The sequence below is a fragment of the Colletotrichum orchidophilum genome (genome assembly GCF_001831195.1).
Source record: "Colletotrichum orchidophilum strain IMI 309357 chromosome Unknown Scaffold_103.1, whole genome shotgun sequence".
Classification (NCBI taxonomy): domain Eukaryota; kingdom Fungi; phylum Ascomycota; class Sordariomycetes; order Glomerellales; family Glomerellaceae; genus Colletotrichum; species Colletotrichum orchidophilum.
Window position 1 is genome coordinate 164,477 of NW_019173059.1, and position 14,660 is coordinate 179,136.

Genomic DNA, 14,660 nt, shown 5'->3' on the forward strand with positions numbered 1-14,660 from the left:
ATTGTCCTTATCACATCACGTCTGCGGGGAGCAGGATAGTACGGTATTTCATCCGTGTTCGTCTTGCACCTCAGCCATGGCTTCAGTTGATTTTGGGTTTCTTGCCAAGAGGCTGAGGTTTAAGACAATCTGCAAGGATTCGGAAAAAAACTTGTTTGCACGTTGAGATTGCCGCATCGATAGCCTGTCTGACGAGCGACGCCCGAGAGACAGCTCATCCGCGGGACTGCCACAAGCTGTTGACTATCGCGGATGTAACCTGTTCCTCGTTGATTGACACAACGCGTCGGGTGCTAGCCCATTCACCAGCCGGTTGGATGCTATGGATATGCAGGTTGCATCAAGACTACGGCTGATTGAAAACCGGAATATCTGCACCCCTTGCCATAGGGACATGGAGCGAAGATCAGATTTCAGTCCCAAGGTTGATGATGAAGCCCTCTCTCCGAAGCCGCAGAATACGTATGACCTAAGACTCTCACAAAGGGAATTTGCTCCTGATTCGACGCTTCTTCACTCCCTTTGCTGCTCTGCGTTGAGTAGCGTCGAGTCCGTTGCCCCGGAGCCCTGTCCCTGTCCAATCTCTACTTGCAATCAAGGTTCAAACCTTAATTCTTCTGGTAGGTCAGCTCCAGCAATCAGTCAGACAGGCACGAGTGAACGGAAACATGCGGGACCTCGAACCCCATGCCTACTTGATCTGCGGGTCTGCTTCTGTTAGCCCTTTGGATCGATACCCACGACTGGGTGTACGTTTGCTGATGTATCGATGCTCAAGCTTCGACTGAACTCACCTCAATAACGGCAACGGTGACGATATCCGCCAGCTCTGGTGGCCTCACGAGCGTCGCGTCACCGACGTCGTCCTCATCACCGGCTGGCTTCGAATCCCGGCAGTTCGGGCATATCCACCGGCGTGATCGTTGTCATGAGCACCTGGACGTCTCTTGTGGCCATGGCCTTGTGCGCCGGCGACAGAAGGCTCTGCGGGCGGGCCGAGATGCCCAGGATCATGTGCATGAAGTCGATCATCCTGGTGAGCTGGACGGGAGTCTGCACGTTCCCCCAGGGGACGGTGGCGTATCATGCGAAACTGGAGCTGGAGGCGAGGAGTGCGGGGAGGGAGATGCCTGTTGAGCCCAAAGCGAGGAGGCATGAGTTGCACTGAAGGAATTTCTGATGCGTCGGTCAGGTTGGAGGTTGAATGGAGTGAAGAACATGTAAATGGACACACTGAACGCCATGGCGCAACGGTTTCTCGAGATGGACTAGATGATGCTCATGTAAAGTTATACGTAAGGCGATGAGAAAGAATCGCCGAGGCAATCTACTGTAGCAACCCGATACCTTTGGAGAGTCCTGATGATAGTCTTTGAGGAATTACTACACTTTTTAGACAAGCTACCTATTTTACAGTCACTTTTATGTGATTAGACGGCAAATCCTCCAGAGTTCTTTTGTCTCGGCTCGCTGCCTGCCTCGAAAGTGCCGTTCGGCAACAGCCTCACACCTTGCGCCGAGCTACCGCCCGGCGCCTCCCAGGTGACTGTGGTGCCCAAGCTGGCAAGGTAGCTCGAGGTGGCGTTGTCGTAAGCGTACTCAAAGGAGGCCGTGTTCGGGCTCAGCTGGTCATGGAAGCGAGGCTCCGCGAGGGACTGCGGCACGGTCAGGTTCCTGTCGAGGACGTTGTGGAGGTTCTGAATGACAGCCGTGATGATGCGGCTGCCGCCGGCCGAGCCGATGACGAAGTAGAGCTTGCCGTCGGGTTTCTCGACGATGACGGGGGCGATGGAGGAGAGGGGCCTCTTGCCAGACCGGATGTAGTTGGCGCGGCTGGGGATGAAGCCAAAGTGGTTGCTGGCGCCCGGAATGCTGAAGTCGTTCATCTGGTTGTTCATGATGACGCCCGTTTCCGGGACCATGAGCTGGGAGCCAAAGAGGAGGTTGACGGTCGTGGTGAGGGAGATGGCCATGCCGCTGGCGTCGGCGACGGCGATTTGGGAGGTGCCGTGGTTCTCGACCGTCTCGGTGCCTTCCGGGTTGTAGTAGGACACGTCAAAGGTGCGGGAGTCGGAGATCTTTGAGCGGATTTTGGCGCCGGTCTCGGGGGAGATCATGTTCTTTGTGTAGTCCGAGAGGCCATTGACGTGGAACGGGTCACCGAGCTTGGTGCGCTGGCCGTAGGCGAAACGCATGGCCTCGTCCAGCCTGTGCACAGTGGTGTTCCGCTCTGCCGGGTCGCCGAAGCCTTTGTAGCCCTCGACGATGTTGAGGGCGCTGAGGGCGACGATGCCGCCGGAGGGGGCGTTGCAGGCGGTGAGCTTGTAGCCCCTGTACGAGATCTGCGCGGGGTCCCTGATGGCGACCTTGTAGTCCCTGAGGTCTTCCAGGGTCATGATGCCTTTGGACTTTGTCAGGGCGTCGATGGTGGCTTTGGCGATGGGGCCGTTGTAGAAGGCGTCGGCGCCGTTGTCGGCGATTTTCTGAAGGGTTTCGGCGTAGCGCTTGCGCGTGATGATGTCGCCCAGCTTGAGAAGGGTGCCATGCGGTGCAAAGTCGATGGCCCACGAGGGGTCGTTGGTCAGGAACGAGTTGTTGGGGCTGACAGCGTTCATATATCGGATCAAGTCATGGTTGACGGGCCAGCCGTCGCGCGCCAGCTTGATCGCGGGCTTAAGCACCTCTGACCAATCCAGCTTGCCGTATCTGTGCAGTCTCTCCAAGCCACGGAGCTCACCAGGGACGCCACTGAGATGATGTCGTGTCAGTTTTGGTGTGACTTGTCTGCGCAGGCACGGGCAGGTTCACTACGAAGAGACAATGCTTACCTGGCGAGACCTCCGTACATGCTAGCGTCCGGGTCATCTTTGTACATATCCTCTTCGGCGGCTCTTGGGGCCTTCTCTCTGAAGTCGATGAACTCGTATTCGCCAGTCCTCGACCTCACGAGCATGAAGCCGCCGCCGGCGATGCTGCTGTGGTACATGCTTACGACGCCGACGCAGATGACGGTGCCGACCGTCGCGTCGGCGGCATTTCCTCCCAGCTCGAGGAGGTCGGTGCCGACCTTGCTGCAGATGGCCGACTCGGAGGCGACGGCGCCCAACTTCGGGATCGTGCTCTCGTGCGGGGCCGCGAGAGCGGGTTGGGTGGTGATGCCCAGCAGGAGCTGCGCGAGGGCAGCGGACGTCAGGGAGAACTTCATGGTGAACGGTTTGAACGAGGTTTACAAAGGCGTCTCTGTCTATTCGCAGCTCGGCGAGAAGGACAGCACGGCGTACCAGGTGGTCTTGGGGGGAAAGCGAGCGGCAGCTTTGGAACCAGAGACGGCTGGCAGAATCGAGATGATCAAGCTGAGTTGATTTCGCTCTTGGTGATGGGCAGAAGCTGCCAATCTTTAATACAGAGAGACGGCTACGGTCCATGGCGCAATCGAGCAGACTCGCCAACTTCGCCCACAACGCGAGGACGTTGTGGACCGGAGTCACCGACAGCCTCGTCGGGGGGGGGAAACATGGCAATGGCTTCAAACTTCATTTCGGCAGTCTGCAGATCAGGTCAGCGACGATCACCAACTGCGGCCTTTACGCCCTACCGCAATTTTTGTTAATATCAGATACGCCTCGTAGATGCTGCAAAGCAGCTCTGGAGTAGGTGTAGAGGTAGTCACCCATCGTACGGACAACCTGCAGAGAAGCCAACAGGGGAGGGGGTGGGGGGGCCAAGAAACAGCGAGTCAAGTGCGTGGGTGGCTGGGATTCTGGTCGGTTGTAGTTGGACTGTCGAGTACCTCATTGGTTCTTTGAGGGGGCAGACCACGAGGGAATTTAGGAAAAGTTTGGGAGAACAATCGAGCGAAATGCCGGAAAAGATTCCACTCCGCAAACATTCGGGCGGATTTCACCTGAATTCTCCCGCCTACTTTATTTTTTCCGGGTAGCTCGCGGCGACCCCGGCACCGGGGTCCGGGGAGAGAAAAAAGGTGGAGGGAGGATTCCTCCCCCGGTCACGATGGGTCCGCTCACGCTGCACGCCCAGATCACAATACTGAAGCTTGCGATTTATCAATGGCTCGCCTTGTCACGTTGTTGAAAGAAAGCGCGTCTTCATGAACAAACCGCTATAGATCGATTGATGTCCTATACTTTACTTCAATATCTAGAACTGCTCTCTACAGGTAGGCACTCGCACTTTGAGCGAATTAATGATGTTACAAAACGGGTTAACCAAGTGCCATGGAACAACATCCATCGGCGAGTCCTTAGCCATTGCGCATGGTTTACCTCATTAGCCCAAGCTTTTGGGGTGGAGTTTGGAAGTTTCCGTCACTCTACAAGCAATTTTTAGCTATGTTTACCTCAATCCGAACCACGCCATAAATGTATCTATCTATCTATCTATAGATAGATAGATATCACCATCACAATTTGCATTTGCAACACGATAGAACGGACTCCACAAGAGCCCTCAGAAATCTGCATCTAAACGTTCACTCGAATCGAGCCATCAGCCGCCCATGTGTGACCCATCAGCACAGCTGGAATTGGGCTTTCCCAAAAGCTGTCTCTGAATTCATACAAAGCCATGTAAACTTACTATGAAAACAATACGTTTCTCTGAACGGTGATGCCGCTGCCCGCTGGTGCGTGAGAAGTGGCCCGGGAGAGATTGTGGACGAGCCTAGGCAATGTATAATTAATTGCCCAGTAATAGCGGGCCCAGATTTGTGAACCGTTGACGAGCACGTCAAACTAGGATCAGATCGCACAATAAGCGGTACAGAGAACGTTTTTGTAAACAAACGCCCTCGAGTGAGAAATGGGAAAGAAATCATGTTGGATGGGCCTTAGAACAGGGGGCTCCAATTATAGCACCTGTCAGAATCGGAGGAGTCGCCGCGGAGCCAATCCAGCTATGTCCGCCTACAGCAGGGGAATAATTCAATTGACTCTCTTCCCAACCAGGCTCATAGGACTGGAGTGATTGATTTCTGGCATTCGCATAACTGTTGTCACGAGACTCAACCTCATCGTACTTCCTTGAATCCTAACTTGACTTGGTTTGTGAGCTACAGTCAACCTGCATACTATCATACCTCACCTACTCATCCTTGTGAAAACCCTCCATGTGGAAAGATGTACACTAAATCCTAGGGGAAACTTGTCATGGAAGTGTGGGAAGGCAGAATGATACCCATCCTAGGAGGGCGATTAGTTAAAAAGTTGTAGGAACCTCTGTAAATAGTGATCTCTTGAGAAGAGACAGACTTGGCTATAGTTGAGCCCAAATTTCTCAAATTCGAGGGACGTGGCGTAGTCGAGAACCTTGAAGGCTTCTACTCAAACAGTGCCGACTTGATCAGGAGGCGCAGGAAGACCAACGATGCCGAATTGTGACAGAAACCTCCCACCATTGGTAATAATGTTGACTGTTCAATGACACCCCATGGGTTAAAGGATTCTTTTTTAAGACTATTTAATTCACGAAGGGCAATATCATAACTGTATTAATGGTAACAAGGTGACATCGCAAGTAAAGAACGGTGGTAGGTGCGTTACACGGAATATGTCGACAGTTTCTCAATGCTTTCTACTATCACGTGCTTTGCCTCGGTCACTCCGAAGCTTGAACTAGCTACTGACGAATACGCTTGGAAAGTCACTCAGCACTGCTGAAAGAGCAGTGAACGATTGGTAGAAGTTCACCATGTAGCCGAATAATTATGCGATATACGTAAGGTACGTTGGGACGGACGATGAAACCACAGAGCTACGAAACTTGTGTAATCGCCGAGAGATCATAGTAGACTTTTTGTTGGAATTGATTCGAGATAGTTAAGTAGGAAAATTGGCTTCATTGAATCTCGGCTTTCGATACCTAAGGAACCAAAACATACATGTAAATCAACATGAAAGAACAACACTAAATTGACCGTGTCTAAGATGTATCACGACATCCATCAAATCTTCGCACCAAAGCTTTGAAACACCTCAAAGTTGAGGTAATGTATGCCAAACTCTGGACGTAGATCAGACAAAGCATAACTGGCCATTGCTTATCTTCAAGTATTTACTATGTAGATATGCAGGGAACAACCTCCTAAAATAAACATCTGCTAGAAAGTATACAGGCTGAAACAATAATGTACTGTACGATAACAAGAGACCAGACGCTATAGGCAGAGCATGGAGCGTGTGAAAGATCAGATCAAATCAATGAGCCGAATAGCCACCGTCGACGCATATAGTTTGCCCTGTGACAGTGGCACTCGCATCACTAGCCAGCCATATAGCCACTCCGGCAAAGTCCTCCGCCTTGCCATTACGTCCGATCATTGTCCGCGCCGCATGTGCCTCCGCCTTCTCCGTGTCCGCAAAGACCTCTTCCGTCATTGGAGTTTCCACAAGTCCCGGCGCGATGGCGTTGCACAGAACCCCGCTCGGCGACCAGGCCTCGGCTTGCGAGCGCGTAAGCGACACCAAGCCGCCCTTTGCTACACCATAGGCACCGCTGTTACCGAAAGCGCGGAATGACTGCTGGCTGGCGATGTTGATGATGCGTCCGCTTCCGCGCTCGGCCATTCCCGAGCCGAATGCTTGGCCCAGGGCGAACGGGGCAGTCAGGTTCGCGGCGATGGTGTAGTCCCAGTCTCCCTGTGTTATCCGTGACAAGGGCGGGCGGTTGTTCACACCTGCTGCGTTGACGAGGATGTCCGGTATGCCGTGTGTGGACTTGATGCGAGCGCTGGCGTGGTTGAGGTCTGCGAGGTTGGCGAGGTCCGCCGTGATTGACGTCGCGGGGACGCCGAGTTGTGTGAGCTGGTCGACTGTCGATGCGAGAGGTTGCGGTCTCCGTGCGATGAGTATGACTTTTGCGCCGGCTTGGCCCAGGGCGAGGGCGATTTCCTTTCCGATTCCTGAGCTGCCGCCTGTGACCACGGCTGTTCTGCCCGCCAGACTGAAGAGGCGATTGAGGTAGGCCGGTAGGGTGCTGAGATTTCTCGCCATTTCCTACGAGGTTTCTGTCTCAACAATTTTGTTAGGAAGGCTCTAGACGAATGATATAGACGGATTTCGAAGTAAAAGAAGGTTATTGCAAGGTCAACCTTGGCTTTTGGGGAGCGAGGGGTCTACATGTAGGGATCTTGATGTGTGACTCTAAGTAAGTGAGTGTGACTAACTGACCCTTGCCAGTCGATTCGGGAATTAGCGGTCCTAGGCGGGAGATTTCGCATGCAGCTACCGGCGTTCAGAAAAGACTTAACGCATACTAAGACGCCAGCAGCGTCCATTCTCCAACTTTCTGCGTAGAGAATTCGCACGTGATGGTGATTAATGTGCATGATAATGGGGAGTCGCTTTGGTTGATCAAATTTGCGACGGAGAGGTTGGCATGCATGCTCAAGCCGGATCGTCCTGCGAGTGACAAGGCTAAACACACCCGGCAGAGGTTGGAAGGTATTCTCAAAATAGACTTCGCAGCAAGTCTTGAGAAGAAAAGCTGCGATCATCAAGTCAAGAAATCTGCAAAACTATACGTAGAAAAGAAGGCTTTCCAGGTGTTTTCATCATTCCATCATTAGAATTCAACACAAAACTCACACCTACGATAGTCACCGTTGTACCCAAAATACTCCAGAATCCGCAAAAGGTGGACCATGACTTATTAGCGCCAGACTAGTTCGGGCGACGGGGTCAAATGCAGTGGCAGCTGTCAGTCTAGCTCCAGCATCGCCAATCCCAAATGCGGGGGTTGGCTCATTTGCAGTATTAGCGTGTGGCATCTCAGTCCTGCGTGGTCTGTTGGATTATTGGAATGCCGACTTTTGACTGTGTATCTAGCTTGATTGTCCAACTCGGTAGGGGGTTGGATCTCGATGCTCGAGAACCTCGTCTGAGGTTTACAAGTCCAATCTTGCTTAGAGTTCGAATAAAGACGACACTAGGGAGCTAGCACAACCGAAGATCGCACCGTTTTCAACGTGTTTGAGATAGTTCAATGGGAGCGCTGCGTGTAATTATGAAGGATTCATTGCCAAGGTCGATGAGTCTAGCCGAACCGGCTTCAATACATTCTCGATGATTGCTGAGCCCTGGAATGAAGAGCATAATTTGACGAAAAGACAAGACTTTTGTGATCGAATATAGCCCCTGAATAGAAGCTATGTATTGGCTTTTGTGAAGGGGCAGGAGACTGGCTCCGGATAGTTATTCAAACGATTATGCATATCACATTTGAAAAATTGGATTCAAAACTACGCGTTTTCATTTCTTGCCACGCTGCGATCTTGGGGAATTCTAACGCTTCGGGCTACAACTATCAAAATCAGTACCCCAGACTACCTAGCTCCCAAGTCATCATCATGAAGCAATCATCCCTCGTATCATCATCATCATTATCACTCTTCCATCCACTTCCCTCAAACCTTGAGCTCCAAAACTAGAACGGCGGCATGCAATTCAGGGCGGTATACAAGTTTTTGGGAGACGAGTAGAACATGAACGCGAACAGCCACAAATATCCAATCGTCTTCCCAATCTTGCCACTCGTCTTGTCGTAGAACCGAGGGAAGTAAGTCTGAAGACCATACATGAAGGCTGTTTCCGCAATCATCGCAAAATAATTCAACATCCACCACCAAATCTCCCAAACAACGTGGCACTCGAGGCCAGAAACATACTCGGTGCCCGCATGGAAGATTCCACTCATGAAGAAGATCAGTCCGTTCAACAACCATCGCTTCTTGCCCCGGAAGGGTCGTTGACCTGCACCAACTACAGTGAGGATCATCTCGCCGATGCCGTTGGTGGTACGGTAGATGAGCCGATCGAAGTACTTGCTCCAGAAACGGCGGAGGTTCCAGCCCTCGCGGATATCGCCGAATACCGGGGGCCACTCTTCGGGCTCATCGATATGAAGGGCTACGAAGAAGAGGGCCACTGTGGAGTGAAGGATGGTATACCAGTGAAAGGCGCGCCAAATGCCCTCGAACGCAAAGTAGCACCGGATCATGAACTCGCGTGGTTCGACCTCATTACGAATCAGACGGCGGAAGTAGGAGCGTTTATAGAGAGCAAAGTCGTCGTGGGTATATGAGGCGTATGTGTTCCAGAGGTAATCCATGATACGTTCCAAGACGAAGATGAGGGTGATTTTGGCAACGGTCGTCATTATCCAGCGGTTTCTAGGACTAAATGAGTTCCAGAAACGAGCCACCGGCTGGCTTACTTTTCTCCAGGTATGACGACTGGTTTGACGTTCAAGGCTCCGGAAATACTTGATTCCTTCAGTCAGATCCCTATTGTCGGTGGCCTCCTTCAAAGCCATATCCCTCTTTTTATCATCCGCGGCGTCTTTCTGAACTGCTGCATCATCGATCTTAGCCTTATTGGTCGCTTCTTCAAGTTGTCCCCTGACATCATCCTCTGCCTTCACCAAGTGGAGTACAGGAGCCGGTCGAGGAGTGTTGATGTAACGAGCGTTCCACAAGAGCTTATACGTGGCGAGTAAACGGTGTCTCCATGGGAGCTTCTTTTGTTCCTCTGTGACGGCAATCCCTTCCCACAATAGCATGACAGCTGCTCCCATGTTCTGGATGACGAGGACTTGAATAGTGGTGATTTTGACAGGGTAGAATAATGGTAAAATAGACAGTTGTTGAATAATACCAGCTGCAACGGCAATAGACGCGCCGACAAATGCGGTGCGATAGCGTCCTTTGGTGTTGAAAGCGGTGGCGAGGCAGGTCAAGTTGAGAAGATAAATCAGAGCTGGGTAGAAGAGCAAGTCCGTTTGAATCATTTGTATTTCCTCCCAGGCGTCCCAGAATATGTGGTTGACCAATGCTTCCCATATCCTAATCGGCTCGCCGTATACATAATTCCAGTCAGTATCCGTCCAATTCCATTCGAGGGCGTTATGGTTCCATGGGTTTGCCAGTTCTTCAAGGGCTGGCGGCCGAATATCCATAGCTGGAATGAATTCCACAGTAGGATTGCAATTCAGTCGTTTCCAGTATACGGCGGTAGAAGTGAATGTCAACTTTGGCTTTCGTTAGAGATCCCAGCGTTCGAAGACATGAGGAAATGAACATGAATGGATGCTGATTTATGATGGGCTGGGAGAGGGCTCTTTATGAACGAAATCCCGAAGCTTTTCCCGGGAATTATCAAAAGCGTTCCAAATCTGAACAATTTTTCCTAAGCTAGGCGCGGTGGCTGGTAGATGGCTCATTGATTGCTTCTTCACCGTGGATCCTCAAACTCTGCCAGACCGCACCATACATGGACCCAAAGCTACCCCTGGCAGGGATCAATGAAGATAGGAAACGGCCTTTATTATTCATCATCTCTTCAGTTCCCTCGTCAGCCCTTACTGTTTCCCTCTCCCTCGAATGCCATGATTAGCTTCAATTGAAAAATAACTAGAAGCTCGGAGTGAGCCGAAAAGATGCGTTATGTCTGCAATTGAGTTGGTCTGCACCGCCATGAACTACAAAGACCTTTTATACGGATATGCTAAAGATACACTGTCCTATGGCCTTGTACTGCTGCCAACTACACTAAGTCATTCATCAACTCGACACAGTCTCCCGTTCTCGTGAGGAAGCTCATAAGCAGTGATAACTTTCCAAAACTCATTGCAGACCGCGGTAGCAGCAAAAAAGACATCCTCCGGGTCCCACTTGTCTTTCAGCTCCAGCAAACGAGGGTACTTGCTATCACCGTAAAATGACTGTTGAAAATGCGGCTCCATTTTATCCGACTCAGCAAGGTACGAGCCAGCACCCGGAGAAACATCTCTCCAACGCTGCATATCTCCAAAAAGTGAAACCTTTGCGAGCTTCCAGCATTTCTTCCGCCGTTGCGTTGACAGACCACCTGGCGGACTGGAGAGCAAACAGGATGTTCTCGCGCCAGGCGGGGTTGACCGCGTTAGCCGGGTCATCGGGGCTGGTGGCTTTGATGTTGAGCCCAACAAAGACGTGGCTCGTCTCGAGCGAGGTGCGGATAGCGTCAAAAACTGCCTGCTTGAGCGCCTCGCTTTCAAAGTTCCTCCGGGGGACGAGACAGGAGCCGTTTTGGATGTTTAACTTTTCGACAGCCTCGAGGGGAAACAATACTTTCCAGGCAGGGTAGAATCTATCGTATTCAGTGATGTTGGGGTCGAAGGGAATCCCGAGACCGCGGAGCTTGCTGAACCATGGATCCAGCAGGGTAGTTACCTTGTCGGCTGTCTTGTTGGGCGCGAAGAAGGGTGTCATCTGGAACAGGAAATTTCCAGGGCTTGGGATGTTGTACAGCAAGAGGAATTACGAGTACGTTACGTTGTCCGCGTTGTGGATAAAGGAGTCAAAGTAACTGCGAACTCTGCTCCAAACGTCTCGTTGGATAAACCGTCCGCAGTGGAGAACTTGAATGCTGAAGCATTTGTTAAGAATTCCTGGAAGGCTTTGACCGTGACTGAGATTGCTACGCTAAACGTTGAGCAATCGCCACCTCGAAGGGCCCAGAAAGGTCCGAATTCTGGCAATGGTTTGTAGTCACGAGATCCCCATCGGCCGTCACAACCTCGAAGGCTAGGGCTTGGTCTGCTCCTGTGCCGTATATCGAACTCAGAGGGGAGTGGCCGCTACCCTGGATGTACCCCCCTTTCACCCCAACGGTCTAGGAACAGCCAGCTAGATACCGTTCAGTCTTCTTCTGGTTGACGTACCTGTCCTTCGCCACCAACAAGGACTCTTGTTTAGACGCCACCTTGTAAATTTCGAAAGCTTGAACGCCGGTTCCACAATTGAATGCACGATCCGAGTATCCCTCAATATTGTCGATGAACTCCTCGATGTACTCGACGCTCTTCAGATGATGTGTCCAGATACTTAGTGACTCTCCGCCACCTGACTTGCCTGAAAAGTCATGTCCCCTCCGCAGAAACGCTCAAGGTGTAACCTGGCGCAAGAATTGCCAGCTCCGTGTTCTTGATGACTAGTCTCACACCCGTCTCTTTCGCAAACCTAAAGCCTTCTTGCACATGTTTGTCTAAAGTGGCGTTAATAACATACGATGAGAATCCGCCCGTGGTGCAATTGCCAGAGTCTAAATGTTAGGTGGCAGAAAAGTGAGACCTTGGTAGACAGGTGAGAACATTTCGATGGGATCATCAAGGTGGGTGTAAGAGTTTGCCCAGTTTGCCGTCATGGTGGCGCAGGCGGCTTATTGCATTCGGGACCATTGTAGCATGCTGATGCCTTGTGGTCGTGGTTTGAGGAGACGATTGTCGACGCATTCATCGAGAGGCGCCCAAGCTTCGTCAGAGGGCCAGGAGGCATCACCTGGGTATACTCAACGAGCTGTTACGATATCTGCCGGTGCCAAGAGGGTGAACAGAAGTACCGTTGACAATCGCACAGCCATGGCCTGTCTATTATGCAATGTAGTTTATTCACAAAAACCTAGCAGATATCCTTCTCGAATCTTCCGAGGGAAAACCCGTACACCGTGGCGCGCATTTAAGAGATTATTCTGTCTTCAGCAACTGCCTTTCAGGAGTCGGACAAGTGCGGGGGATTCCCAACGTTACAATGGAAATGGCGAACCCTTAGTCGCCATTCCCCTGCCCTATTTAGCCAAGATGGCGATCTTCACAAGAAAAAGAGGAAATTCCCTCAGCGTGTCAGCGTCACACACGCGCTATTGACAATCTTCAAGCTTGATTCAATTCCTCATCTGTATCCAAACCCAATGGAATCTCAACGAGAGTCGGCAATGGATGCTGCGGTTTAGATGCGGAATTCGCTGGCAGATGGACTTCAAGCAGACTGGGCTAGTCTGCGACATGATACATGATGCGTCCTTAACACGGATTATACAAGACGGATATCTTATGTGAAAGTCAAAGCTCTTCGCCTTGCTTCATTTTGCTGACTCTAGCCTGATAGCTATACATTGATTGGAATGCTACTGGAAAAAATTATATTTGATGTGTAATGGTCGACTGGTCCTTCAACGCCGAAACTCCATGGCGACAGCTGATCCCAAACCACATGCCATCCCGGCAATCTGATAGCTCGGAAGTTGTGGCGCTAATTTTCGGATAATTTATGTTCAACTCTGTGTCCACTAGCTTTACTTCGTGTATGTGATAATAATGACTTCAGACACTGTTACAGCCGAGCCTATCGAAACTGAATTGCTTGAGCGTTGCTGCTGTGCCGGTGGGAACTCAGTCGTGTTAAGCTGCCTCAGCAGCCCCATTGAGACCGTAGCTCTCGGTTTGGTGGTTGTTTCCATAAGCGTTGCCGCTATGATTCGCATTCGAATCTCCAAGTCCGCTTCCGCCGTTGACTGAGTTTTGATTTCCGTTCCAGGTTTGGGTCGTTTGGTTCGTCGGGATTTGTACCCAGACGATAGCTTTCCTGGTGAGGTCCTTTCCATGAAGGCACATCATCCCCACCACGGCCCGCTTCATTGTATAACCTGTCATGAAGTCGGCAATCTTTCGAACTTCCTCCCTCGTCAAACCCTCGACGTAGATTCCTGCTTGTCCAAACAGGGGGTTCGCTTGGGGGTTCAGATCGTTGGGGTATCCGCAAAAAGCTGCTTGTTTGAAGCGGTACCGTTTTCTGATGGAATTGGCTGGTTGGTCGGTGCTATGTAGGAGGTTGAAGAAGTGTGCAGTGTTTGAAAGGAACCCCTGCAGAAAGACAGAAAATGTGTCTGTGGTGGATGAAGTGGTAGACATCGTGGAGGTTGAGAGTAATCAATTCGTTTTCAATTGTAGACACGTAACTTTTCGGGGAGTGAACTTGAAACGTAAAAAAATAAGTCGAGCGTCAGATAGATATATCAAGCTTTGGACTTTATATGCTGTCGAGACGAACAATCAATCTTATAACGTGTGAAAGCTGTGGTCTACCAAATAACCTTCCCGCTTTATATGGTAATGGTAGTACAGTTTTGCCGATGAAATGCTCGTCAAGTGGCATACGCTGTTCGTATCAAGACGTTTTACGGTCTAAGCCATGGCATTGGCAGTAAGGCATCCACCAGTTACGCCCCACAGCCGAAAGTTTTAAGTTGCTTTCCCACATGCTTCAAGGTTGGACTGCGTGGCTGAAACTCAAAACGGGCCGGGGGGATTCCTTCGAGTATAGCCGGATGATGGATATAGCACTGGTCAGTGATACATGGACGGCTCGGCCGGCTTGTTGAGGGAATGAATTTGGAAAATATTGAGCTGCTGAAGTGAAGAGTCATGGCACATGATGGAAGACTGTGAGAATTAGAAGAGGATCACGCATCTGTGGCCAAAATTTGGAAAGAATTGTTGGAGGCCGGTCCACACCGTCCCGTCTGCCGGCAGCCACAGCTGCGGCACGGAATCGGAGATAGCTGGTTTTTGGTACCATTGACACGGGATATACTGGAAAACCATTATTTGTTTCTCCATTCCTCATTCCTTGTGTAGAAGCAAAGGTTGTAGGTGCCAACGGAGAATGGCAATGAGAATTCACATGCGCCATTCATCATTATCTGCTGCGATGGCCTCCGTTCAGGAAAATGACCCCATGATTAACCTCGTCACGTGTGATCTGGTGGAATTTGATTCATCTACATTTACTGGTTTTTAGAGTTTCTCTTTCCTGCCGTCAACCCCTCCCC

At 51.0% G+C, this 14,660-nt stretch overlaps 5 protein-coding genes across 5 annotated transcripts; all 5 read right to left on the reverse strand.

Annotated features, from left to right (window-relative positions):
- Positions 1-1,430: 1,430 nt before the first annotated feature.
- CORC01_10453 (gamma-glutamyltranspeptidase) lies at positions 1,431-3,205 on the reverse strand (the record flags this gene model as incomplete). The annotated part of the gene is made up of 2 exons (XM_022622081.1): positions 1,431-2,748; positions 2,829-3,205. 2 exons carry the CDS (start codon positions 3,203-3,205, stop codon positions 1,431-1,433), a joined length of 1,695 nt encoding a protein of 564 aa, XP_022471456.1.
- A 3,007-nt stretch (positions 3,206-6,212) lies between these two features.
- On the reverse strand, positions 6,213-7,007 carry CORC01_10454 (short chain dehydrogenase; the record flags this gene model as incomplete). Its single annotated transcript, XM_022622082.1, has 1 exon — positions 6,213-7,007. The coding sequence occupies one exon, from the start codon at positions 7,005-7,007 to the stop codon at positions 6,213-6,215; it is 795 nt and encodes a 264-aa protein (XP_022471457.1).
- A 1,432-nt stretch (positions 7,008-8,439) lies between these two features.
- On the reverse strand, positions 8,440-9,969 carry CORC01_10455 (uncharacterized protein; the record flags this gene model as incomplete). The annotated part of the gene is made up of 1 exon (XM_022622083.1): positions 8,440-9,969. One exon carries the CDS (start codon positions 9,967-9,969, stop codon positions 8,440-8,442), a length of 1,530 nt encoding a protein of 509 aa, XP_022471458.1.
- A 597-nt stretch (positions 9,970-10,566) lies between these two features.
- CORC01_10456 (FAD binding domain-containing protein) lies at positions 10,567-11,263 on the reverse strand (the record flags this gene model as incomplete). Its single annotated transcript, XM_022622084.1, has 2 exons — positions 10,567-10,717; positions 10,878-11,263. The coding sequence occupies 2 exons, from the start codon at positions 11,261-11,263 to the stop codon at positions 10,567-10,569; spliced, it is 537 nt and encodes a 178-aa protein (XP_022471459.1).
- Positions 11,264-13,230: 1,967 nt separating this feature from the next.
- Positions 13,231-13,740, reverse strand: CORC01_10457 (uncharacterized protein; the record flags this gene model as incomplete). Its single annotated transcript, XM_022622085.1, has 1 exon — positions 13,231-13,740. One exon carries the CDS (start codon positions 13,738-13,740, stop codon positions 13,231-13,233), a length of 510 nt encoding a protein of 169 aa, XP_022471460.1.
- Between the last annotated feature and the right edge of the window lie 920 nt (positions 13,741-14,660).